Source organism: Podarcis melisellensis (genome assembly GCF_964234715.1).
Source record: "Podarcis melisellensis genome assembly, chromosome: 2".
NCBI lineage: Eukaryota > Metazoa > Chordata > Lepidosauria > Squamata > Lacertidae > Podarcis > Podarcis melisellensis.
Genome location: NC_138529.1, coordinates 43,457,118 through 43,481,347, shown reverse-complemented (window position 1 = coordinate 43,481,347; position 24,230 = coordinate 43,457,118). Strand labels below are relative to the sequence as shown.

At 41.9% G+C, this 24,230-nt stretch overlaps 2 protein-coding genes across 2 annotated transcripts in view; one reads left to right on the top strand and one right to left on the bottom strand.

The window, feature by feature from the left end:
- PTTG1 (PTTG1 regulator of sister chromatid separation, securin) overlaps nt 1–24,230 on the bottom strand; it is a 290,197-nt gene that overhangs the window by 219,931 nt on the left and 46,036 nt on the right. The window lies entirely within an intron of this gene.
- ATP10B (ATPase phospholipid transporting 10B (putative)) overlaps nt 1–24,230 on the top strand; it is a 57,927-nt gene that overhangs the window by 31,647 nt on the left and 2,050 nt on the right. The window contains exons 7-20 of the mRNA XM_081899115.1: nt 428–680; nt 1,883–2,103; nt 3,709–3,888; nt 5,149–5,752; nt 8,440–8,546; nt 9,496–9,622; nt 12,638–12,822; nt 15,042–15,357; nt 16,271–16,347; nt 17,061–17,186; nt 19,257–19,457; nt 20,165–20,245; nt 20,333–20,437; nt 20,856–21,043. Coding sequence (XP_081755241.1) covers nt 428–680; nt 1,883–2,103; nt 3,709–3,888; nt 5,149–5,752; nt 8,440–8,546; nt 9,496–9,622; nt 12,638–12,822; nt 15,042–15,357; nt 16,271–16,347; nt 17,061–17,186; nt 19,257–19,457; nt 20,165–20,245; nt 20,333–20,437; nt 20,856–21,043 — 2,771 coding nt within the window. The remainder of the gene's footprint in view (nt 1–427; nt 681–1,882; nt 2,104–3,708; nt 3,889–5,148; nt 5,753–8,439; nt 8,547–9,495; nt 9,623–12,637; nt 12,823–15,041; nt 15,358–16,270; nt 16,348–17,060; nt 17,187–19,256; nt 19,458–20,164; nt 20,246–20,332; nt 20,438–20,855; nt 21,044–24,230) is intronic.

The following is a 24,230-nucleotide window of genomic DNA, read 5'->3' as shown; positions in this document are numbered from 1 at the left end:
CTCCTTGCCCCACTCCTTTCCAAGGAAATGCCAACTGCTACACTCCTGTATGAAAAGTTTTTCTGGCTATGGCTGACTTCTGTTGCATAGTCATGCATCCTTGTCCTGTAGTGTGAATCTCTTGGCAGTACATCACTCCTGTATAAAGGTGGGAAGTTATTTGGTTCTCAGTAGCAGTTCATTTCAATGTCCAAATCTCTTTTGTTCTGTTTAGCTAGTGTCTGGCAATCCAAATGCTTTAGGAGCACAACCAATGCATTCACTGTGGAGTCTAGACAGCAATGAGAAAATGTGCAGGCATTTTTGCTGTCAACTTTTATCTACTGGGTTTTTTAGTTAGTTCCCTCCAGGAAGTCTTGTTAGAGCAGCCAGCATGAAATCTTGCTTCTAACGAATTTCTAACATTCTGGGCAATGTTCTCTTTCAGATTTTGATCCCCATTTCCCTCTATGTATCCATTGAACTAGTCAAGCTAGGTCAAGTCTTCTTGATTCATAATGATATCGACCTGTACAATGAAGAGCTAGACTTACCCATACAGTGTCGAGCACTAAATATCACTGAAGACCTGGGGCAAATCCAGTACATATTCTCTGACAAAACAGGGACCCTGACGGAAAATAAGATGGTGTTTCGACGTTGTACAATTGATGGGAGAGAATTCTCACATCAGGAAAATGGTAAGACGTGCACTGTCTCTATAACCCTGGGCTACATTGAATGTGAAACATGGTCTTTCTGCCATATAATCTGGAAGTTGCTTTGGAAGACAGAGGATCTTAGCTTCCTTCCCCCTTTAAAAGCCATGTTTAGCACATACAGATGTAAAGAAAGTTTATGAGAGCCAGTGTGGTGTAGTGGTTAAGAACGGTGGACTCGTACTCTGGGGAACCGGGTTCGCGTCTCCGCTCCTCCACATGCAGCTGCTGGGTGACCTTGGGCTAGTCACACTTCCCTGAAGTCTCTCAGCCCCGCTCACCTCACAGAGTGTTTGTTGTGGGGGAGGAAGGGAAAGGAGAATGTTAGCCGCTTTGAGACTCCTTCGGGTAGTGATAAAGCGGGATATCAAATCCAAACTCCTCCTCCTCCTGAGCAGCTTTACCTGTATCCCCCAGCAGCCACTGAGGAGGTGGGAGATGTAGACTGCACAACCAGGCCATTTTAAGGGGATTTGTGCCCACTTGTCTGCAGGCAGGGAGGCTGGGTCACATAGTACAGCCATCTGGCAGCAGAGAAGCCTCCAGCAATTGGAACCTTTGTGACCCATTTCTTCAACTCTCCATTGCTGCTCTATGACAACCTCTAAGGTACAAGCAAACTCCCACCTTCCCCTTTGCCCACTCTGCAGGGCTATGTAGGAGTATGAGTACTAGATAGCCCTGTTCCCAACCTGAACTTTATGCATGAAATGAGTGGTTGAAGCAAGCCCAGGATGCCAGAGACAAAGGTGCTTAGGCTGCTGCGTGTTTCCTTGTTTCATTGAGATCCTTGCTTTATTTATTATATATCCTGCTTTTATTCCAAGCAGCTCCCCGTCACCTCTTTCACCTTCCAACAATCCTGTGAGGGAGGTGAGGCTGGGAGCTGGCGATGGGTCCAAGGTTCACATCTGAGTGGGGATTTGCAAGTCCAGCTCTTCAACCATTACACTACATTGACCTGGGCTAAGAGCTCTGCATGTGCACTGCTCCTACACATTATGCAAATGCACATGCTGAAACTCTGCACTTTGTCCTCCATTGGTGAGGACAGAATCATGGCCTTGCAACCTTCAGGGGGTCTGGTTTGTGGAGGTCTACGTGAAGTTGGACAGAAGTATTGTCTGAGAGTCCCTTCAAATAATGATGGTGATGATGCAGCACATTTATTTTATCTCTTATAGCCAAGAGACTAGAAACGTACAAGGAGTTGGATTCAGACACTGAAGACTGGGCGAAACATTTGAGTCTACCTCCAAACAATGGTGGAGAAATTCTTAGGCGGAACAGCACTGCTAAGCCCTTGAGGAGGTGGCAGAGTGCTCGGGCTCGGTTTCAGGGACACACAAGGCAGAGATCTCTGGGTGGCATCTCTCAGTCTCAAGTGGCATTTAGCAGTACCATTGTAAGTAAGACCTTTTGCTTCTTTTAATTATAAAGTCTTTAGTAATACATCAGAACAAATGGCATTCTTGAGAAAACTGCTATTGCTTTTTGTTCCAATTGAGCGCTAAAGAGCAGTTTCCCCAGTGGAGAAGCAGCAAGACAAAAGGAAGTGTGAATCAGCCCTAAGCTCCAGCTAAAATACACACAACAACAACAACAACAACAACAACAACAACAACAACAACAACAACAACAACAGACTAAATATTTTTAAAGCATAACAGCAGTAACCAGTTTTCCTTTGTGGTGTGTGGTTCTTTTAAAAAAATGCACACTAGTAGATTGTACAGGCTGCATTCAAATGTTCGTCATGGTTTCTATAAATACTAAGCAAAACATTGATTCATGTTAAAAGACACCACGTTCATCCCCCCCCCCAAAGGTTCGTGCAGTACAGTTTATGGGTTTTGCTTACTAAATGTCAGGTTTCCTAGCGCTATGTGCAAGGCATAAAAAGTGGTAGCCTCAGGTAGAATGACAACGGAAGAATTTAACACTGCTGAGAAGATGCAGTAGTTCCTGACTAAAGGTCAGTACAACATCTCCTGCAAACACCTGCCTCTTAAGCCTATTGCCAAGAAATCTGATAAGCGGCAAACCAGCACATCTGATGTTGAAGTTTAATAGAAAGCGTTTGCACTAGCAGCTGTCAAAGGAATTGCCAAAATTAAATCCAGACTTTTTAAAAGAAAAACTTTGAGGCAACAATCCTGATCCAGATGCCTGTGGGCGGATCTGCACAGGCAATTGTGACCCCTTCTTTCTCACTGTCGCTGAATTGCAGCTCCATCCTTAGCCATAAGAGATTTTCAAAGCTCCCTTGTGTTGGGGATTGAAAAAGTAAGAGGAATTACCCTAGCATGCATTCAAACTGAACTCTCCCGTGCCTGCTCAAAGGAGCTTCCCAAATTGACCACAATCCACCAGTCAAGTCCTGCTTACGTTCACCTTGGTTGACAAGGATGCCAGTCTCCACTGCTGTAGTTCCCCTTCTGGTCCTAGTACTTATAAGGTCTTCTGCCAGGCCAGAAGTCAGTGTCGTCAGACATCTGCTTACGTTTTGACACACCAAGGCTGACAGCACCTTCTAGCTGTCACAGCCAGATGAGTGGCAGTGAGGCACCAGTGATGCTGCCAGCAACCCTAACCAGAGGGAGGCAACAGTGTCAGGCAGCAAAGGCTGGGATATGGTAAAGAGAAGCAAAGTTTTGACATTATATGCATCATTCAACCTGCCCTGTGCTGCCCTCAGGTGTGGTGGAGGATGCCATGAGACTGAATAGCTGGTCTGGACATCCTCTGTAGGGAATTGGGGAGGGAGCATCTTATCCTTTGCCTCAGGTGGCAAAGAGTCTTGGGTGGGCCATGAGCCTAACTTCCTTCTCACAATCCCTGCCATTTCTCTGATGCTTTAGTACCCGCTGGTTTTGAAGCTGATAATAACACTGTGATTCTGTATGCGCAATGTTCTTTGAAACTCTAGAACACCCAGCAGAAGGTTGTTTTTCGCACAATCCTAACAATGTGAAGATTTTTTTAAAAAACTGAGTAACATGTATTCCAGGAGAAGGACGTGACCCCAGATAACAGGCTGCTGATGAAAGTGAGAAATGCATCGTGTCAGATTGAACCTTTGACACCATTTATGTTTGCAAAGACCACCTCCTCCATCACAGACTTTTTTCTTGCTCTGACCCTCTGCAACACTGTTGTGGTCTCCACAGCAACCGATCCAAGACAAAGGGTAATCTCTCACTTTCACGTCTCTTTGAGGAAATGAGTTGAATTTAATAAAAGACTTGAGAGCTTTATGATGACAACTTACTTGGGGAGGTAAAAAAAAAGTTGCTTTTGCGGGGAAGGTAAAAAAAGGGTAGGGGGGTTTCCCCTTTAGTCTGCAATGATTCTGCAGAATCCTCTCTCTGTCTCCCTTCGTATTTCCTGCCTAACAACTTATCCTCATGTCCCTAAGGAATATGCTAATTTGAAAGTGAAATAGTATTCCCCTATATTTCTTGATTATGACTGCAAACATCAATTGATTAATTGGCATGATTAAATGATTAAAGCCTTAATTGCAGCTTCTAAATGCATTCCAGTTCATCAGGGTAGTTGCTTCCTTTGTAAAACAGGTTTTATTTTTTTGTTATGAGCTACTAAAAAGAACACTCTTGCTTGAGCCAAGGCGTATGGAGCTCAACCTCCTCCTACTCCATATAACCCCAGTGCCACCCACTTGTTTCCATGCTTTGCAAAAGGAGGTTCTGAATGTTATGAATAAGCCATAGGTACCCATTAGAAGGGTATGTTATGTTTTAAATTATGCCTGAAAGGCACAGGGTGGGTGGGTGGATAAACATAACTCAGAAATCACTAGTTTAAACACACAACCCCAGGACTTTCAGCAGGGTCCCCTAAGCCTCAGTGTAGCCTTTGGGGACTGGGGGCTGCCATCAGGATAACAGGAAGGGAACGTCAGCTTCCTCCAGCCTCATTACACACCCCAAGCTCAGAATCCAGCCCAATGAATGGCAGCCTTTTGCCTCTTCTTTTCTTAAATTCATTGTGAACACATAATGGAAGAAAAGCTGTCGCCTTCATTTAGGATCACCAGGAAAAGCTCTATTAATATATGCAAATTGATTAATTAACTGAGTAACTAGTTAAAAGTGAGGCAATTCACTGATTTGAAATAGCTTGGTTGACAGCTTTGTTTTTGTATATGGCAGGGTTCTCAAAGGTACATGTTGTTGTTTAATTATCTCTGTACTTTTGCTCATCTCCTTCTCTGATACTAAGAATATAAACCAACCAAACAAACAAAACCCCTCTTAAATCTAGATGCTCCCTTAAGGAGCCCCTCATTGTATCTAGAGACATCACCTGACGCATACATCTTTGTCATATGGTGATAGCAGTGTTCTATTGGTTAGAAAATGCCCCCCTTGTGTTGTAGTACATAATTTCAGCTATAATTAATCCTGATTCCCTCTTTTCTTTCAAGGTTACCATTCCGTCACCAATGAAACCATCAGCACTATCCCTGGAGAAAATTCACCAGCTGTTCCAGCGTCTAAAGCTGGCAAGCCTCAGCCAGTCTCTTTCATCAGCTCAGTCAAATTCAGACTTAGGAGAGAGTTTGACTACAGAAACCACCAGAGTCTGTGCTGACTCCGAAACAAAAGATTATTTTTCTTCTCAAAGCTGTTCCACTTTAGCAGATGATTGCAGTTTTAGAAGAGATTCAATCACTGAGAAAGACATCTTTGGGGACAGCGATCCCACTCCAGCGGAGATCTGTGGGGCAGCTTACCAGGGAGCTTCCCAAGTAGAGTTTTGTTATGAGGCTGAAAGCCCAGATGAAGCTGCCCTTGTCCATGCAGCCCGGGCTTACCAGTTTACATTAGTGTCCAGGACTGCTGAACAAGTGACTGTGAGGCTGCCAGAGGGCACCCTCCTGACCTTTGACCTCTTGTTCACTTTGGGATTTGACTCCAACAGAAAAAGAATGTCGGTGGTGGTGAGGCATCCCCATACTGGCGAAATAATTGTCTACACCAAAGGGGCTGACTCTGTCATAATGGACTTATTGGAAGAACCTTCCAGAGGTAATTTTTTGCATTCGCCAAGAAACTATCTATTGAGAATGCGTAGCCTAGGTTGCATGAAATATAGATTCCATCTACAAAACTACAATGGAAGCAAAAGTGTTAACCATGCAAGTTGTAGTGCAGAAAGAGAATGAGTAGGCAAACTAAGGCCCGGGGGCCGGATCCGGCCCAATCGCCTTCTCAATCCGCCCTGCAGACGGTCCAGGAATCAGCTTGTTTTAACATGAGTAGAATGTGTCCTTTTATTTAATATGCATCTCTGGGTTATTTGTGAGGCCTGCCTGGTGTTTTTACATGAGAATGTGTGCTTTTCTTTAAATGCATCTCTGGGTTATTTGTGGGGCAAAAAATTCATTCATTATTATTTTTTCAAAATATAGTCCGGCCCACCACAAGGTCTGAGGGACAGTGGACTGGCCCCCTGCCGAAAACATTTGCTGTTCCCTGGTGTATATCATGTAGAGCAGCCTAATTGGGAAGCCATAGTGAATAGGTTTTATGAGATCTGCAATAATACCACAATTATCTTGCACACTGTGATACTCTAACTATTGGGACAGATAGGCAGCGACATCCAGACTTGCCCTTGCCCTGCAGCTCCCCCCTGGAGAAACCAGTTTTTTACTGCTGCACTGGAGCAAATGTCAATCAGGTTTTCTCCAGATTGACTTTTGCTCCAGATTGGGTTTTCTCCATATTGACTTATCAGTAAACAGCGGGTTTTCCTGGGGAAAGCAGTGGGGCAAGGGCAAAACTGATTGGATCCATGCCTAGAAAGCATGGACAAGTGGGAAACTACTTAGACTTATGCTTTCTAGTGATGGGACAAGCGGACATTTGGACAAGTCCTATATAGCAGTGAGATGTCAACTATAGTCAGCTATATAGCAGTGAGATGTCAACTATAGTGCTCTGGTCAGACCTCACCTGGAGTACTGTGTCCAGTTCTGGGCACCACAGTTCAAGAAGGACACTGACAAACTGGAACGTGTCCAGAGGAGGGCAACCAAAATGGTCAAAGGCCTGGAAACGATGCCTTATGAGGAGCGGCTAAGGGAGCTGGGCATGTTTAGCCTGGAGAAGAGGAGGTTAAGGGGTGATATGATAGCCATGTTCAAATATATAAAAGGATGTCACATAGAGGAGGGAGAAAGGTTGTTTTCTGCTGCTCCAGAGAAGCGGACACGGAGCAATGGTTCCAAACTACAAGAAAGAAGATTCCACCTAAACATTAGGAAGAACTTCCTGACAGTAAGAGCTGTTCGACAGTGGAATTTGCTGCCAAGGAGTGTGGTGGAGTCTCCTTCTTTGGAGGTCTTTAAGCAGAGACTTGACAACCATATGTCAGGAGTGCTCTGATGGTGTTTCCTGCTTGGCAGGGGGTTGGACTCGATGGCCCTTGTGGTCTCTTCCAACTCTATGATTCTATGATTCTATGATTCTATAGTGGTCCCAGGCTAGAGAAAAGGAAGTACACTAAAGTCCCTCTACGATTAAGTGCTGAAAGGGTGATTTCAATAGGACTTAATGCTGCATTATATGGAATCATAGAATTGTAGTGTGGAAGGGATCCTGAGGGATTTCACTGAGGCATGCCTTTCCCCCTATGATTCATGCAGGTTGTAAGATAGAAATTGGGAGCTTGGGTCCTCCAGGTTTTCGTGGACTACAACTCCCATCGTCCCTGACCATTGGCCATGCTGGCTGGGGCTGTTGGGATTTGGAGTCTGACAACATATGGAGTGTTACATCCCTGCTGTAATACTTGCTTATTTTAAAGTTTCACAAGTTCTGTGTACCTGCTTATCCAGTCATTCATTTCTTTTTTTATTTACAAAAACAGGGAAATATTTTTTGTTATATTGTTCCAGGAGTTGAGGTGAAAAAAGCTTCTTTTTAGCATAATGGATGCCAGCAAATCAGTGTCAATCAATGACCATTTCTGCTGTGATATAGATAGATAGATAGATGATAGATAGAGATGATAGATAGATAGATAGATAGATAGATAGATAGATAGATAGATAGATGATAGATAGAGATGATAGATAGATAGATGATAGATAGATAGATAGATAGATAGATAGATAGATAGATAGATGATAGATAGATAGATAGATAGATAGAAGATAGATAGATGATAGATAGATAGATAAGATAGATAGATAGATAGATGATAGATAGATGATAGATAGATAGATAGATGATAGATATAGATAGATAGATAGATAGATAGATAGATAGATAGATAGATAGATAGATGATAGATAGATAGATAGATGATAGATAGATAGATAGATAGATAGATAGATAGATAGATAGATGATAGATAGATGATAGATAGATGATAGATAGATGATAGATAGATAGATGATAGATAGATAGATAGATAGATAGATAGATAGATAGATAGATAGATAGAAGATAGATAAATAGATAGATAGATGTCTTCTAAGAACTCGGTCCTAAGAGGAAAGTGATATCTGGTTGAGCACAGTAGGGGGGCTTCTAAAGCAGCTCTGCTGCTCTGACAATATATGATATTTATGCACCAGAGACAACACACTTCACATTTATGGGCTTGGAAGAGATCCTTGTAATATTAACATGCTTTTACAGGTGTGAGATGGTGATTTGGCATAATCTGTAACTGGAATAAGCATCAATCTGCTTGTGTTTCACAGCTAACCTAGACATGGAAAAGAAAATAAGAAAAGTCAGAGTTCAAACACAGAAACATTTAGATTTCTATGCACAAGATGGCCTGAGAACTCTATGCATCGCTAAGAAGGTAAGCAAAAGATTTTTTTTTTATTTCCTTCGTCTGAATAATCTTACTAAAAGGGGCAATCTTCTAAAGAACCAATGCTCTGCTTCTGCTCTTCTTATGACTCTTTCCAGACTGCTTTTAGAAATCCCTAATCAAATAAATATTCTCTTTCATGTAGCTTTCTGTACTCCTCCTCTGCTGATTAATCATGATATAAATGGCCTGAAACCTGCAACTTCTTTCTGCTGTATTAGAGTAGCAGTGAATAATTCCCATCACCGCTTGTGTAAGCATTCCAAGGCTGCTCCAGAGATCATCATTTGTGGATTATGGTCTGAAGCCAATGAGCTGGAAGAAGGGAAGGGTTGTTTAGGTTTTAATGTTCCTATTAACATTTCACATTATCCTGAAATGGGTGTTTGGGGGGGGGGAGGAGAAGCTGCTCATCATGGCACAGAAGTCAGTTTGCATCTCATTCTTAGAATTATTTCAGGCATTGCGTTAAACCATGATTTGCAGCAACTATAGTTCAGACTTGAAACCATTATTTGCATTCCCAACATATTCCTACAAGTTTGTACAACTTTCTTTTTCTCCCACACCCTCTGGATGCCAGAACAACATCCCAAGCCAAATAAGTCTCATTGTGTTCAGTGGGGCCAACCTCCAGATGGATATAGGATTGCAATTTACCCACTGAAGCACACTTCTTAGTAAGCATGCTGAGTTTAATGAGATTTACTCCCAAGGAAATGTGCTTGAACCTTAAACTGCAATCCTATATCATGTTGCTTGTTGGCTGTGGTGCTTTGGGGCACTGCACCCTGGTTCAGCCAATCCAGAACACTCTTAACTAAGCTAAATGTCAGATAGAAACATTTGTGTTTGAAACATTTACTTCAAACAATCCAACACACTGCAGGAACCGAATGTCTTTGCCATCTGTAATTGTGAGCATGTGTTGTACTAGGTCCTGAGTGAAGATGACTTTCAGATATGGGCCAACTTTCGTCGTGAAGCAGAAACGGCTATTGACAACAGAGATGAGCTACTCATGCAGACAGCACAACATCTGGAGACGAAACTCACATTACTAGGTAACTTTTAAAACAATTCATTATACACTAGAGTGTAATGATAGGTCCTTGGCAACTTTAAGGGATGAATTGCCTGTATCCAATCATAAGCACATTTACTTAGAAGTGAGTCACAATTTAAAAACTAGGCTCAGCCTTTGAAATGAAGTTAACATTGCAGTCTATGACAAATTTCATCTTCAATATCTTCCTGCATAGTTTTGCAAATTAAATAAGGCAGGTGTGGAAAACCTGTTGCCCTCACGATGTTACTGGATGCCAACTCCCATCAGCCCAACCAGTGTAGGCAATGGTCAGGGATGATGGGAGTTATAACCAAGCAATACAGTGGTACCTCGGGTTACATACGCTTCAGGTTACATACACTTCAGGTTGCAGACTCCACTAACCCAGAAATAGTACCTTGGGTTAAGAACTTTGCTTCAGGATGAGAACAAAAATCACACAGCGGCAGCAGCGGGAGGCCCCATTAGCTAAAGTGGTGCTTCGGGTTAAGAACAGTTTCAGGTTAAGAACAGATCTCTGGAACGAATTAAGTACGTAACCAGAGGTACCACTGTATCTGGAAGGCCACTGGTTCCCCAACCCTGATGCAACAACATACAAAGCACTCCTATACTTATGTATGTAGATAGAAACAGTATCTACAAGCTTGCCAGTGAGTTCATGATGTGAAATATATGCTTGATCCATGAATACATTATCTTGCCTATAAGGAAAACCGCAATCATCTTTGGTGAACCTTCTGTCCTATTTCAATCACTGTTCTGCTGTTTTGAGCTAGAGTTTTGAAAGGATGCAATAGCATTTCCTACAAACTCAGTTAAGATGGTCTTATCTGATCCATTTCCACTGTATATGTATGCATGTTGTATACATTTAAACACATACAGTTGCAGTGTCTTATCTTACACTGTAAGTCTTTTCCTCAGTTATGCATTGTGAAATTAGAACATTTTGTGTGCTTTGCGGAAGTAATTTATTACTTTAATGTAATGTACAAAGTGAGGTTCACAGAACTTACCTGCCTACAGTTTTAAGTGATGTTGCTGGTCAGAGCCAGCCCTATCATTAGGCAGAGCAAAGCAGCTACTTCAGGCAGCAGGGGATAAGGGTGAGGAGCAGCAGCAATATGTTGGAGAACAGAGCAGTGTGCGCCATGTGGCCTGCACTACAACACACACCCCAGCCTGTTGTCCACAGGTGCAGTAGAGGATGCCGTCCCAACTACCAGTCCCATCAGTTTCTCTGCATAGGGTTGGAGAAGGGTGTCCACTTGTCATCTGCCTCAGGTAGCAAAATGTCTTGGACTGACCCTGCTGCTGGAGCTTCTTCCTTCTCCACTTCTATGTGATGTATGAACTAGAAAATGTAGTCTATGTGCCGCTGAAACAGAGAGTATTCTAAGCAGAGCTTTAGAGTTATAAAAAACCACATCCCTTAGAAGTACAGTTAATGACATAGTTGAACTACCAAAAATTGGTTAGTTTGCTTTAAGTCAGCAGTAGCCAGTCTTCTGGGTCATTGTGTCCCAAATGCCCACAGCGTGAAACAGTGTCATTTGAGTGCATGCTACAGTGCATATGTGCTGCACACCATGCCAGAAACAAGAATTTAGGAAGCATTACATTATCAGAAAAACAAGTAGGAGTACAGACCAGACAATGCAAGGCCCTTGCGCCTGTATAAATCTCTACTGCCTCTGCCACCTTTTAGCCATCCATGCTCTAAGCAATAATTTGCTTTTTAATATTCAATATTTATTATATTGATTTCCATTCCTGACTCAGGCAAACATACAAATTGTGGCAATATTCACTCAGATTTCTATCTCCAGAAGAACTCTCAGATTTCCCTGGCTAGATGATGTCTTCAGGAAAGGGCAACTTCATTTGGAGTTAAGTTAGTTGTAATAAAGCACATGAAAAAGTCAGACCTATCTCAGCTCTCATTTATCACTGCAAATAATCTAATACTGACCTCTGGCAGAAGAGATGCTATTACTCTCTCAGTCATTAATTACCTTTAGCATTCATTTAGTCTCTTACCTTAGTTTTTGAGCATCTCAAACAAAGAAATGTAATATAACTCCCTACTTTCTTTAATGTGACAAGGAGCTGATCTGTTTAGTGAATTAAAAGGGTCAATGTTCAGTTCAGTTTTGTATCTTTCTTGTGATGCTATGGCATCTTAGAAGACATAGGTTATGATCTGGTGATTATGAGCAGGTGAAAAAAACAAAAAGATTACTACCTGCGCAGTTCTGTGCACTGATGCTTAAGCGCTGGCACAAATTATGTGCATAATGAGCTGAATCTAAACTTAGTTCTGCACACAGAGCAGATTCTCTATTTTTCTCACATGCAAAGGCTGTTGTAGGAACAAATTAACTAACTCTGCATGCTAAAACCTGTTCCCAGAAACAGAGAAGGATCACTGCTCCCAATTGGCTCAACAATGCCTACCTCTTGAAGCAGGTCCTGGGAACCACTCAGTATTGAGGTCAGGCTTGCCCTGCTCTGGTCAGTTCCAATACCAACTGTTGTAGGCTACAGTCTTCTAGGGTATCTCAAAATTTTACCTCTTTGTCATGACTAGAACACATGACTAGAACACATATGTTGACATTTCTACAATGTCTCTTTGGGATGCTTTCTTGATTTTGTTCTTCATCTCAAGATCTCCCTGAGCATTTTGATCAGGGGGATGATGGCACATCCCCAGTACTGAATTACTCTTGGGGCCTGGTATCACCACCCACAATGATTCTGTGACAGAGTCTGCCTCTTTGAGGATTTCTAGCCCTGAAGAACCTTTGAGGGAAAATGCAGCAGAAAAACTGCATGAACTTACTTTCCTACATCTTTTCAGTTACTTTCCCTTTATCTTTTATAGCAACTGCTGCAACAGGTGAATAAACGGACAGGTTTGTAACAGTGCCATGTAGTTTTTGTATGCAAAGTACACTCTGCACGCTCAGTCAAAGCTTGGTTCCCCATTCTTCCTTTTCACCAGGAGCAACTGGTATTGAAGATCGGCTGCAAGATGGAGTGCCTGATACCATTGCTGCTTTCAAAGAGGCAGGGATCCAGACTTGGGTGCTGACTGGAGATAAGCAGGAAACAGCAGTCAACATTGCATATTCTTGCAAACTTCTGGACCAAAGAGACACAGTCTTTACCATTAATACTGAAAGTAAGGTCAGTCCAAATGGCCTGCAAGAGACTCTATTACGACTTCTTTAATGATCTGCCATGCAAGCTTCCTTCATCTTTAATGCAGCATTAAAGTGAAAAACATGGGTCAAACTGTTATTTGGGGGGAAATGATCCTTTTGAAGCTCCACTATGCTGTATTATCAGAATTCAGGAAGATCTTATAGACAAACATTTGGCTTTAATATTTCACACTTATTTGGCAATTTGCAAAAAGCATGGTCTCCAAATAGCGTTGAGGTTTTGCTAGCTAGAAAGCTTGCTATCTGTCCCTTGCTAGATTTGTATACGAAATAAGTACCATATTTTTCACCCTATAGGACGCACTTTTTCCCCTCCAAAAATGAAGGGGAAATTGGGTGCGTCCTATGGGGCTAATGCAGGCTTTCGCTGAAGCTTGGAGAGCGAGAGGGGTCGGTGCACACCGACCCCTCTTGCTCTCCAGGCTTCAGGAAGACATTCGCAGCCTAGGCAGCCCTGTGGCAGTTCCCTGCAGGGCTTCCCATGCTGCGGATAGCAGCCTGCCACCCGGCGGGCAGGGTGCCCTGAAGCAGAGTGCCCCTCGCGCCAGACTTCGGCCAGCCCCACAAGCTCGGGGGACAGCAGGGAGGTGCAGTGCCACCATCCCGCTGTTCCTCGACCTGGTTCGGTTTCCCCGACCTGCTTGGGGGGGAATAAAGGGGGGGAAATTCCTTTATTTCCCCCCAAAAAAACCAGGTGCGTCCTATGGGATGGAGCATCCTATGGGACGAAAAATAAGGTAACTGTCCTATGAAATAAGAGTGTGTGGCAAGCCTACTTGCTAGATAACATTTCACTGGCAACAATTAAACTGGAAATGTTGCCTTTACCCTGTTCCAATTAATTCATTCCTGCAGGGGATGCTTATGGCAAGCCTGCACAACTAGTGACCCACCAAGTCAAATGTAGCCCAGCAGCCAAATCTGATGGACCAACAACAACCCAGTAAACCACAGGTTTGTGCTCTCTGCCTTTTACTGCAGAAATCTGGGGATGGGGTTATCAAGCACCCATGGGCTTGACATCCCCCATGTGACAGGCACCTTTTGCTTGGCTGGTCACATGTTGTATAGTTCAGGGCAGAGCTATCATTGGTGCTGAAAATTCAATTTCTGACTTGATCAAAGCTCCCAGACTAATTTGCAGACCAAAACATGCTTACCCTTCAGGTTTTACTCTTATCCAGTGGGTGCAGTACACTTCTCAACTTTAAAAGCATACCAATTGTATTTAAAATGTAGTTTATCATAAAATACATTTAGAAATGTGAGATGAAATGTTTATTTAAATACCATGTAGGGATAAAATGCATGTTGAAATGTGTGTTGAGTAGCTTTTAGGGAGATTTAAAACACAGAGAAAGGCAGATGAATATGGAAGCAGGACAGAGCAGACATGAATGAATGAATTCATCCAAAATTAACACAGACCAGAAATAGAGTGATCCATCTATTTCTAGTACTGGGATTGGGCCCCTAAACAAGGAATGTACTGATATGGGATCTTTATCATCTAATACTTTGAGCACCTATTCCAGTGAATCAGTTTAATCATCAGACCGTAAAGCAGCTATGCTACTACATTTATATACAGTAGAATGGTCTATTCAGATACATGCAGTGATATCGGTTTGAATGCATTTGCTATCAACTTACTAAAATTACTTCTGTGTATTCCCTGAGGATAGCATATCCTATGAACAATAAATGAACAAGGCAATTCTTAAATTGTAAAACAAGGGCATGCCAATGGGCCTTTGTAGCTGTTTAATTTATATTTTTGATTGGAGAGTCACCTTAATGAAAATCTGTATTTTTCATTATTATTTTTAAATGGTGCTTTATGTTTTATGGAAGTAGATAAATATTTTTATAAATGAATAAGCAAGCTAATAATTAGTATAATACAAATTAGCTACACATTATGGGTGCATTAAGTTCAAAAAGGGTATTAGAAGTAAATTGAAATTATCATTACCAAATGTTTGATAAAGTGACTTGTTGGAAGGCTTTGGTAAGTCAACACTTGGTTTAGATTCACCAGTCTTTGGGATACTCAAACAAAATGAAAAGCTGTGGGCTTTTTTATAAAAAAAAAAAGGTTAGCACAAAACTTTCTAATAATGGAACAAGTCCTGCTTATAGTGCAATGGAGAATACAACTCTACACAACTCTTTTCATAGGAAACCTGTGAATCACTGTTGGATATTACATTGGAAGAAGTGAAGAAGGCACAAAGCATTCAAGGGATATCTTGGACTGTTTTTGGCATCAAGCTGCCATTTTCTATGTCCACCAGTGTGACTGCAGATCCTGCAATTGGTCTGGTGGTTGATGGAAGAACTCTGAATACCATTTTCCAGGGACAACTTGAGCATAAGTTTCTGGAACTAACCAAGTACAGCCGTTCAGTTTTATGCTGCCGGTGTACCCCCTTGCAGAAGAGCATGGTGGTCAAACTTGTGCGGGGTCAGCTGAAAGTTATGACGTTGGCAATAGGTGAGTAGTTGCCATTTGAGCATCATGATCTCATGACTTGGCTCCTATTTAGCTTGAAATGTGAACGCTAAAGCCATCTCGTATCCTACACCAGAGGGGCAAATATGTCCTGCTCTGCCACACTTTGTTTAATGTCCATTTACTCAGAGGAATCAGTGACACATTATGTACTAACTTGCATCCATCACAGATCTAACACCATCACAGATCTAACACCAACTGTTAAATATCGCCTCATCATGCACATTTATTGTCAATAGCAGCTGTTTACATGTCTAAGCGCAAGTTGTGATGTGCATATGTAAATCAGCCTTCAGCAATACCAGATTGTTTGAAATGTGATGTCAGGTGTGAGTGTAAAGTGGCTTACTCGCAATATTTAACTGATCACAGCTCTGAGGTATTGCTGTAACACAACAACTTTATAGAGGCATTTTAGCCAAGTTCCAAAGAATTGAGGAACTCGACTCATGAGCTCAAGAGGATTTATATGGTTAATTTACTCAAGCAGTAGACCCCAAGCCATTTGACATGGCACACTTCAAGCCAAATAGAGTTTTAAAAGCAACTAGTGGCATGCCTTTGCAGTGAGGGGGGCATCTAGCTGTTCAAAAGCGGGTGAGTCAATAATTCTATTAGGCTGAAACAAGCCTCTTGTGTGAACCCAAGTTGCCTTCTTAATCATTTGACATCAAGGGTGGTATTCAACACATGTATAAGTATTACCACTAGTGCAATGGGGTGCCCTCCCCTTCTCCTCACCTTGAACCCAGAACAAATTTAGCAGAAGAACATGCATTTGTGCAAGAAGAAATCCTTGCAGATGGAACCTGCAACTCTATGCTATGCTGAATGTAGCCCTTTGCATTAACTTACAATTTGTTTCAACTATTTCTGTTTCCCACTTTTTTAGGTGATGGTGCCAATGATGTAAGTATGATTCAGGCAGCTAATGTTGGAATCGGTATTTCAGGACAAGAAGGGATGCAGGTATACATAATAACTGAAGTGTATTCCTTTGTCTTTGGCAGCTACTGCTGGGGCATTTGTCATCAGCGTTCAGAATTTATAGAAGGGTGTATTCTGTGTATAACATGAACGTAAGCTATCATTATGGCTATCTGACATAATATGCTAATAAACCAAGGTGAAATGTCCTGTCTTCACAATTAATCAAAGTGCTTATGTGCTTGCCTTGACTTAATATATCGCTGTCCCTCATGCTAATGTCCAGAGCTAGAAACAGTTCCCTGCCTCGCTTGTTAGCCCAATAATGCCGAGAAGTGATGCTGAGTCACTGGAAACCCAGAGGCAGGTTGCGATTTAAACTTCACCATGTCCGGCAGCCTCCACACAGGATTCCACTGCCTGTAGAAAACTGCTGAATTAAACAGTAATCCTTGAGCACTTTCCCCAAGTGTCTAGTACTTCAGGCTATCTCATCCAAAATTGCTCCTATCCTCTTACTGGAATAGGATCATCTTCTATGTGATTACGTTCTTGTGACAGACTTGGAAAGGCAAGCACTTGCAGTTTCATAATGAAACCATAGCCAGTTTTGAAATCAAGCCAAACTCAAAACATTTTGCACTTCCTCCCAGTCATTGCTTTTGCCCAGCTGGTTGGTGTTTGCCTGTCTTTGGTTTGTTTTGGGGTCAGATAAAGCGGAGGAAATAAATCTCTTCTTTTCATTTCTGTTTCAGGCTGTCATGGCCAGTGATTTTGCCATATCTCAATTCAAGCACTTGAAGAAGTTGCTTCTAGTTCATGGACATTGGTGCTATTCCCGCTTAGGCAAGCTGGTGATATACTTTTTCTATAAAAACGTGGTAAGTTTCAGACATCTTCAGTTGCCTCTGTGCCAGCTGCGGATGCTTTCTTCTCATAGCCACAGATGATGATGACAATGAAGGTTCATATTTGTACTGATTAAGGATCCAAGCCAGGCAGCTTACAAGCTCCAAAAATACCATACAGAACATTCCATTTAAAAATCACATTCAGAGCCTGAAATGATGAATAACCATCCAATAAAAAGGCACAATAAAAACAGATTGACTACAGAGGCTTGTTCCCATTTTTTCCTCAAAAGCTGAGAAGGAGACACTTCTAAGTCATAATCCCCTATCTTAAATAATAACGATTTAAGGAAAAAAATGTTCTGACAACCATAGGTATCATCCTGGCTGTGTTTCTGCATACAGAATAGTAAATTATAACTACTCGGAATGGGACTTGGCTCTGTATTAGGCTGAAAAGCCTGCCAATACACTTAATTTGATGAGAGCCACATGCTAGCAATTAGCAACAACAGTAATCAGCTTTACCAACATAATGGGAAAGCACACACACACCCCACACCTCCATTTTCAAGTCATGTATTTCCATTAGGGAGGTAACATGAAACATCACACTTTTTAGAGATCCAAAGCTCAGGTTTGAGAAGGAGTGAAAGAGAAGCAAGTCTTCCATGGGAACTATCAGAGCTGTATCACCTTAATAAACTCCTTTCACGAGTCTTCCCTTCCCATCACTTCCTTTTCAAAAGCCCACATTTCCCTTCCTCTCAGCCACCGTGGATTCCATTTTCCCTTTTGATACTATTTTTCTGTGTATTGTTTCTCTGTGCTGTCTTGAAGATACAGTGCAGATTGTGTCTAATGCAGTCCCACCCACCTTATTCAAATGATCCGGTGGTAGGTATTACATGAACTCACCCTTCTCTATTAGATATCCCATTCCTGTGAACAGGAATATGTCGGCTGGAACAGCAATATTTGGGTTGCAGTTTGCCTACTTTGCTAACAAGATCCATAAGGGTTGTTTCTTTTGCACTGGGGGCTTTCCACCTGCAGTTTGGTCTCTCACACACAATATATTCTCTCCTTTTTCCGTTTTCTCACTTCTGTATTCTATTCAAAAAGGTGTTGAACATGTTTAAACTGAAGAGCTGTTCCTAGAGCAGAGTTTAAATTTGTGAAAACAACCTTTGAATAGCAAATAAATGGTTCCTGGCCATCAGCGCATGAGGCTAACTGCATACAGTGGTACCTGGGGTTAAGAACTTAATTCGTTCTGGAGGTCCATTCTTAACCTGAAACTGTTCTTAACTTGAGGTACCACTTTGGCTAATGGGGCCCCCAACTGCCACCACGCTGCTGCCATGTGATTTCTGTTCTCACCCTGAAGCAAAGTTCTTAACCCAAGGTACTATTTCTGGGTTAGTGGAGTCTGTAACCTGAAGCATCTGTAACCTGAGGTACCACTGTACAGATGTTTGCTACTAAGAAAACAAGTCTAACACACCCACCCCAAGACCCACTTGTTGGAGGCCGTTAGGTTGGTGCATTGTCCCTGGAGCTTCAGGAGAAAGTGAGTGTGTTAGTGTAAAAGGTTCTCAAACCTTTTACCCACCAGCTGCTTCCCCGTTCTAAATTTCCCCAGCAGCAATTTCTGTCTATGGTAGTCCAAAACCTAGCGCAAACACACTTTTAGAAGTTCATGGTAGGAATAGCAACTTGGGGACGATTTAGAGAGAAGAAAAAGGAGGCAATAATATCATACAGAAATATCAGTCAAGCACCCTTTTCCTCACTTTTTATTTAAATTCCCCACTCCCAATGCTGCATTTCTCTTTTAAAAATAATTTCAGAGCTCAGTTGTAGTTAGCTTCTCAGACTGATCAAAAACCTGATTAAGATCAAATACTTGAATTTTTTGAAGTCATTTGGACTGAATTGCCTTAAATCAAAGTACTTAAGCATTAACTGAGTCACAGCGCAGGCTGTAACGTGTTCTGGGAGCTTATCATCTGTACACATGTAAGGAAGTGTGCATGGAAATATCTTGAATAACACAAACAACTAATGTATTTTGCCTTTTAAACATTTTCCCACCAGACCTATGTCAACCTGCTGTTCTGGTACCAGTTCTTCTGTGCATTCTCTGGGGCCGCCATGATAGACTACTGGCAAATGATCTTCTTCAACTTGTTTTTCACTTCTGTGCCACCAATACTTTCTGGAGTCCTGGATAAAGATGTTTCGGCAGGAACTCTGCTGAGCTTGCCTGGTCTTTATAAGAGTGGACAAAACTCAGAGGTACACCTTTCTTGCTCAAGGAAGCCTCACAAGTCCCTATAGTTTTCCACATATCCTTCAGCGCAGTGGGTGAAAAAGCAGTTTAGGGAGGGCAATTTTAAGGTGGGGAGGGTTAAGCAGCCTCCCTCTGTGCAGTCTTACGCCACCTAAACTGTCATGTACAACTTGAACTTTGGCTACAGTCTACAGTCACTTCAGGTGACTTCTCTTGCACTGGGAAAAGAAATGCAATGAGATCTAAATATGTGAAGAATAAGAATTTTCAGAAGCATTTTAGAAAACATAATGTTCAGTACCCTATTCTCTGGTTTTATAAAGTATCTCAATAGGATTCTCTTTTATTCCAAAACTTTAGGTTATTTATTATTTTTCATGTGCATGGTACTATTTGTATTGAAAGTTATTTACCATCCATATCTCATTTATCTTCACAATTGCCCCATTGTACATAAATTGGGGGATTGTGATTTGCTGAAGGCCATCCCACGCAGTTTATGCCTGAATGGGTGCTTTTACAGCCCAGTGCTGTAAAAGGAAAGCTTTCAGTTATTCTCCTCCCTGATGGCTTCCCCAAGGAGGGGGAAACTGGAGAGTTTTGACTCTCTTTTTTCACAGAGGACTCAACTGCCACATTAAATACAAAAAAAAAAAACCCAACCTCTGACTGAAAATCAAGTGTTTCCTCTTTGTGTTATGATTTGCTACAGATTTACAAGCCTCTGACGTTCTGGGTTGCCATTTTGGAATCTTTTTATCAGAGCCTTATCTGCTTCTTTGTCCCTTATCTGGTAAGTATTTAAGGCACTCTCTAAGCGGCTCTTAATGAAACAAAAATTATGTCAGTCAATAAGCCTACAACTATTTCTGTTTTCCAGGCATATCTTGATTCCGATATTGACATTTTCCGCTTTGGAACAACAATCAATACAGTCGCTCTCCTTACTATTCTGTTTCACCAAGCTTTAGAAATTCAAACATGGGTATGTAGATAAACCCTTCAGTAACTATTATAGCTTTCTGATTGCCTGCTTTTAGAAATGATTATCATAACTTATGTACCCTGTGCTAGCTTGTTCTGCAATAAACATGCTATTGTGATTAACAAAACAGAGAGCAGGATTCAGCTAAGGAGTCCCATCAGTGGAAGCCCTGTGAAAGGAAGCTGAAGCCCTTGTTTCAGAAGCTGAAATGTTTTGCCACATAAATGAAAAATACTCTATTTTGTTAATCGCATATATATATATATATATATATATATATATATATATATATATGCACACATCTATATCTGGCTGCTTCTGCATGAACATTTGCAATTGTTGCCTTTTCTCCTGTACTGGAATCCTGGTGACCAAACTTGCTGCCATAATGGTTCTTTTCCTCACATCTTGTCCACAGACTCTGTCCCATGGAATTACAATCACTGTGAGCATTCTTCTGTACTTCATTTTCTCAACCATCTACAATGCCACATGTGTCGTCTGCAACCCTCCCACCAATCCCTACTGGATTATGGAGTTTGAGATGTCGCAGGCGAGCTTTTATTTCATATGCATCATCACTCCAGTCATAGCACTTCTTCCAAGGTTTGAGCATATGCTTCTTTTGTACCTGTTGGGTAGAATACCATGTCCTGGTCAGCAACAACCTAGTTCCTGGGTAATGGTGGGAAGGGGTTTTCCAACAGACTTAGTGTCCTGTTTCTTGTTTCCCCATCACCTGCTGTGCCTCTGATCAGCTACTTTCTTCTGATTTCTGATGGTCTCTGGAAGAGAGGCTTAAAATCCTTGACAGCCTGTTCCCTTTCGTGCTGTCACAACCTCTTTCTGGAGTTCGGGAGGCATCAAGTCTGTGTACCTTGGCTGGAACATAAAGGCTTTGTGGTTGTGCTGTGTAATGGAGTTCTTTGAGAGGCAGCCTTTGAGCATTTCAAAGTAGAGGGGGAAACTGCTTTTCTGGTGCTTTCCTCTTCAGCACTCGAATATGGATCTAGTTAACTGTCAGGTCTCAAAACTTTTTCCCAGCTGTCAACAAGGCCTTGGAACAACTACAAATGTACAGTGTTTGCTTCACCACCACTGCTATACAGAGAGAGAAAAGGAAACAGAGAAAACAAAGCATGTAGAAGCAGAATCTTCTACTCATTTGATTTGGAAATCTTGTTCTTCATCTATCCTACTTTATTCACTCATTATAAACACATACTGATTTGAGGGCAGATTCAGAAGGAGTACATTAAAGCTTGTTTCCATAGCATTCTGCTCCTTTGGTTTTGGTTTTGTCTTAAAGAAGAAATCGGCTCCTCTGTTGTGAAATAATTATTCAGGCTGGAGTTTCACAAGGGTCCCTGCAGTCTGAAGGTTAAAAAGCTGCAATACATGAACCATGGGAGCCCTGCCACAGTTGTACGTCAGCGATGCACTCCCAAGTGCCACCTGTATGAGGATGGCATTTAGAGCAAATGGCTGCATTCAGACAAAATCATAAACGTTGGTTCATTCTTACTTGAATGAGCTTGGGCAAGCCTTGGACTGCCATACTCCAGCAGACCCATGAGGAGATCGGAAGTTTTTAATTTAAAAAAAGCCAACTAACCACAGTTTATCATTATGTTTAAATCTGAACAAACAGTGGTTTATGGAATTGACTTATTTCAGTAAACTATATTTAAATCTATGATTGACTGCAGTTTAGGGTTCACTAAGTCCAGGTCCCCATTTATGTTAGGAAGCTCTCTTTGTCCCTACCATAGGAGCAGGGGTGAAAACATGCTGGCAGCCACAGCAACAGAAGTTTCCTGGTGTGGTGCATGTCATCTTCTCTCTTGGGAGAGGAGCTAGATTCAGGCCGCCCATACCACTATACTGCAGTTAACAAAAATTGGAAGTGAAGACTTCTAACCTCTTCTTCACGGCTGCACCAAAGGAGGTGAGGACTGTGTCACTAAAGGACAAGGCTCATTAATGCAATAATGAACCATAGTTTATCACCAGATCCAACTTCAGTCAATGAATGTATACAAAGATATTACCAGGGACTTTGGCATGATCCATCTTTCCAACCTGTCATTTCCCCATGTAATGATGAAATGTGAGCAGGAGCTAGATAGCAACCCTTGACCTGGGAGACCCTCCTTTTATTTGATTCTCACTGCAGCAGACTAGGGGTTGTAAGGGATCAGAACTCTATGATCACTTCCCCAGGGGAAAATAGGAGGAAGAAGATCAGGCATGGTGGGCTTTTCTCACATTCAAATCTCCTATGAAGTGGAGCAGGAAGAGATGAGAACTGAACTCTATTTCTCTGGAGCTTGGCAGGATGGAGTTGTTCTACTCCCTCTATGTAGAGCTGGACTGTGTCCCACTTCGGCTTTGAACTTTCTGTACCTAGTTATTCTTACACTAGTGGCTATCAGGCAAACCAAGAAGGGATTGCAATAAGGCTAGAAGCCATGTGAGCAGAGGGTGCTAAATTCTCTCCCATAGGGAGTTTACAATCTAAACAAGCCAAGTCAAGGCAGAATCTGAGAGCTATCTTCGGAATTGATTTTTACACAGATCAGCCAGCCACATGCATGTAAGCAAATAATGTTACATTCCTAAAAGGATTTAGCTCTGCCCACAGGCCTGGTCAATCTGTGCTGAAAACTAGTTCATAAGGCTGTTAGCACCATACGATGATTTACAAATATGACCCAGAGCTGCAAAACTAATAAGCATTGTCACTTTCTGCTTAGCTTGCTGGTGTTGAACGACGGTGCCAAAACAAGATACAACCTGTACTTTTTCCTGCTGTTCACTACACGGAAAGGAAAGAAAAAAGATATTCCCACTCAACTAATTACCTCTACCCAAAAATGACCCCCTGGAATCAGTCACCAGTTTGTTTATTTCTTTTGACATATTTATAGCCCACTTGTTTCCCAAGATCTCATGGTAGGGAACCACAACACTTCATTTAAAACTAGAATCAATTAATCAAACTAGAAAATTAATCAAAAATAAAAATAACATTTCAGTTACAGCCAATCATAAAGCAACAGAAATGTCTCTAAAAAGCCCAAGCTGGACCTCAATATTTTCTAAAGGCTTTAATGTTTTACACTGGCACTGATTTGGGGAGGTGGGGAGTAGATGTCAGCTGAATTTCAGAGGGGAAGGCGCCCCACAACCTGGGCACTACCACACAGAAGGCCCTTTCTCACATCACCTTATACTGTGTGAGGTGAGGCACTGTTGTAAACTTTTAACATCCAAGTGGGATTACATAGGGAGAGGTGCTCCTTCAGATATTTAGGTTCAAAGCATAATCTTATTGGCAGCCAGTGCAGTTATTTCAGAACCAATGGGATGTGTCTGGCTGTTCTGCTCATTTTGCTGTAGCTGCCATTTTGAGTCATCCAAAGAGTCAACCTACACAGAGCACAATTCAATATTCAGAATGGAAGGTTATCAGAGTATGAGTTTGTGCCCAGGCTGTCTCTGTACTAATACAGCCACAGCAGGTGGCGAAAGCTGGCCTAAGGTACTTCACACCACTGAGGACACTTGAACCTCCTGTGACAAAGATGGATCTCAGAATATTCCCAGACTATGTACTTGTTTTTTCAAGGGGCGTTTAGCCCTATCAAAAGCAGTGGTTTACTGTCACTAAGAAACACCCTAAGAAACACTGCTTCCAGGAAGATTTTGGATGGGGGGAACCATAACTGCAGTATTTTATGAACGGTTGGGTGTTGCCATTTTTATTGCGCATTGTACTGATATAATTGTT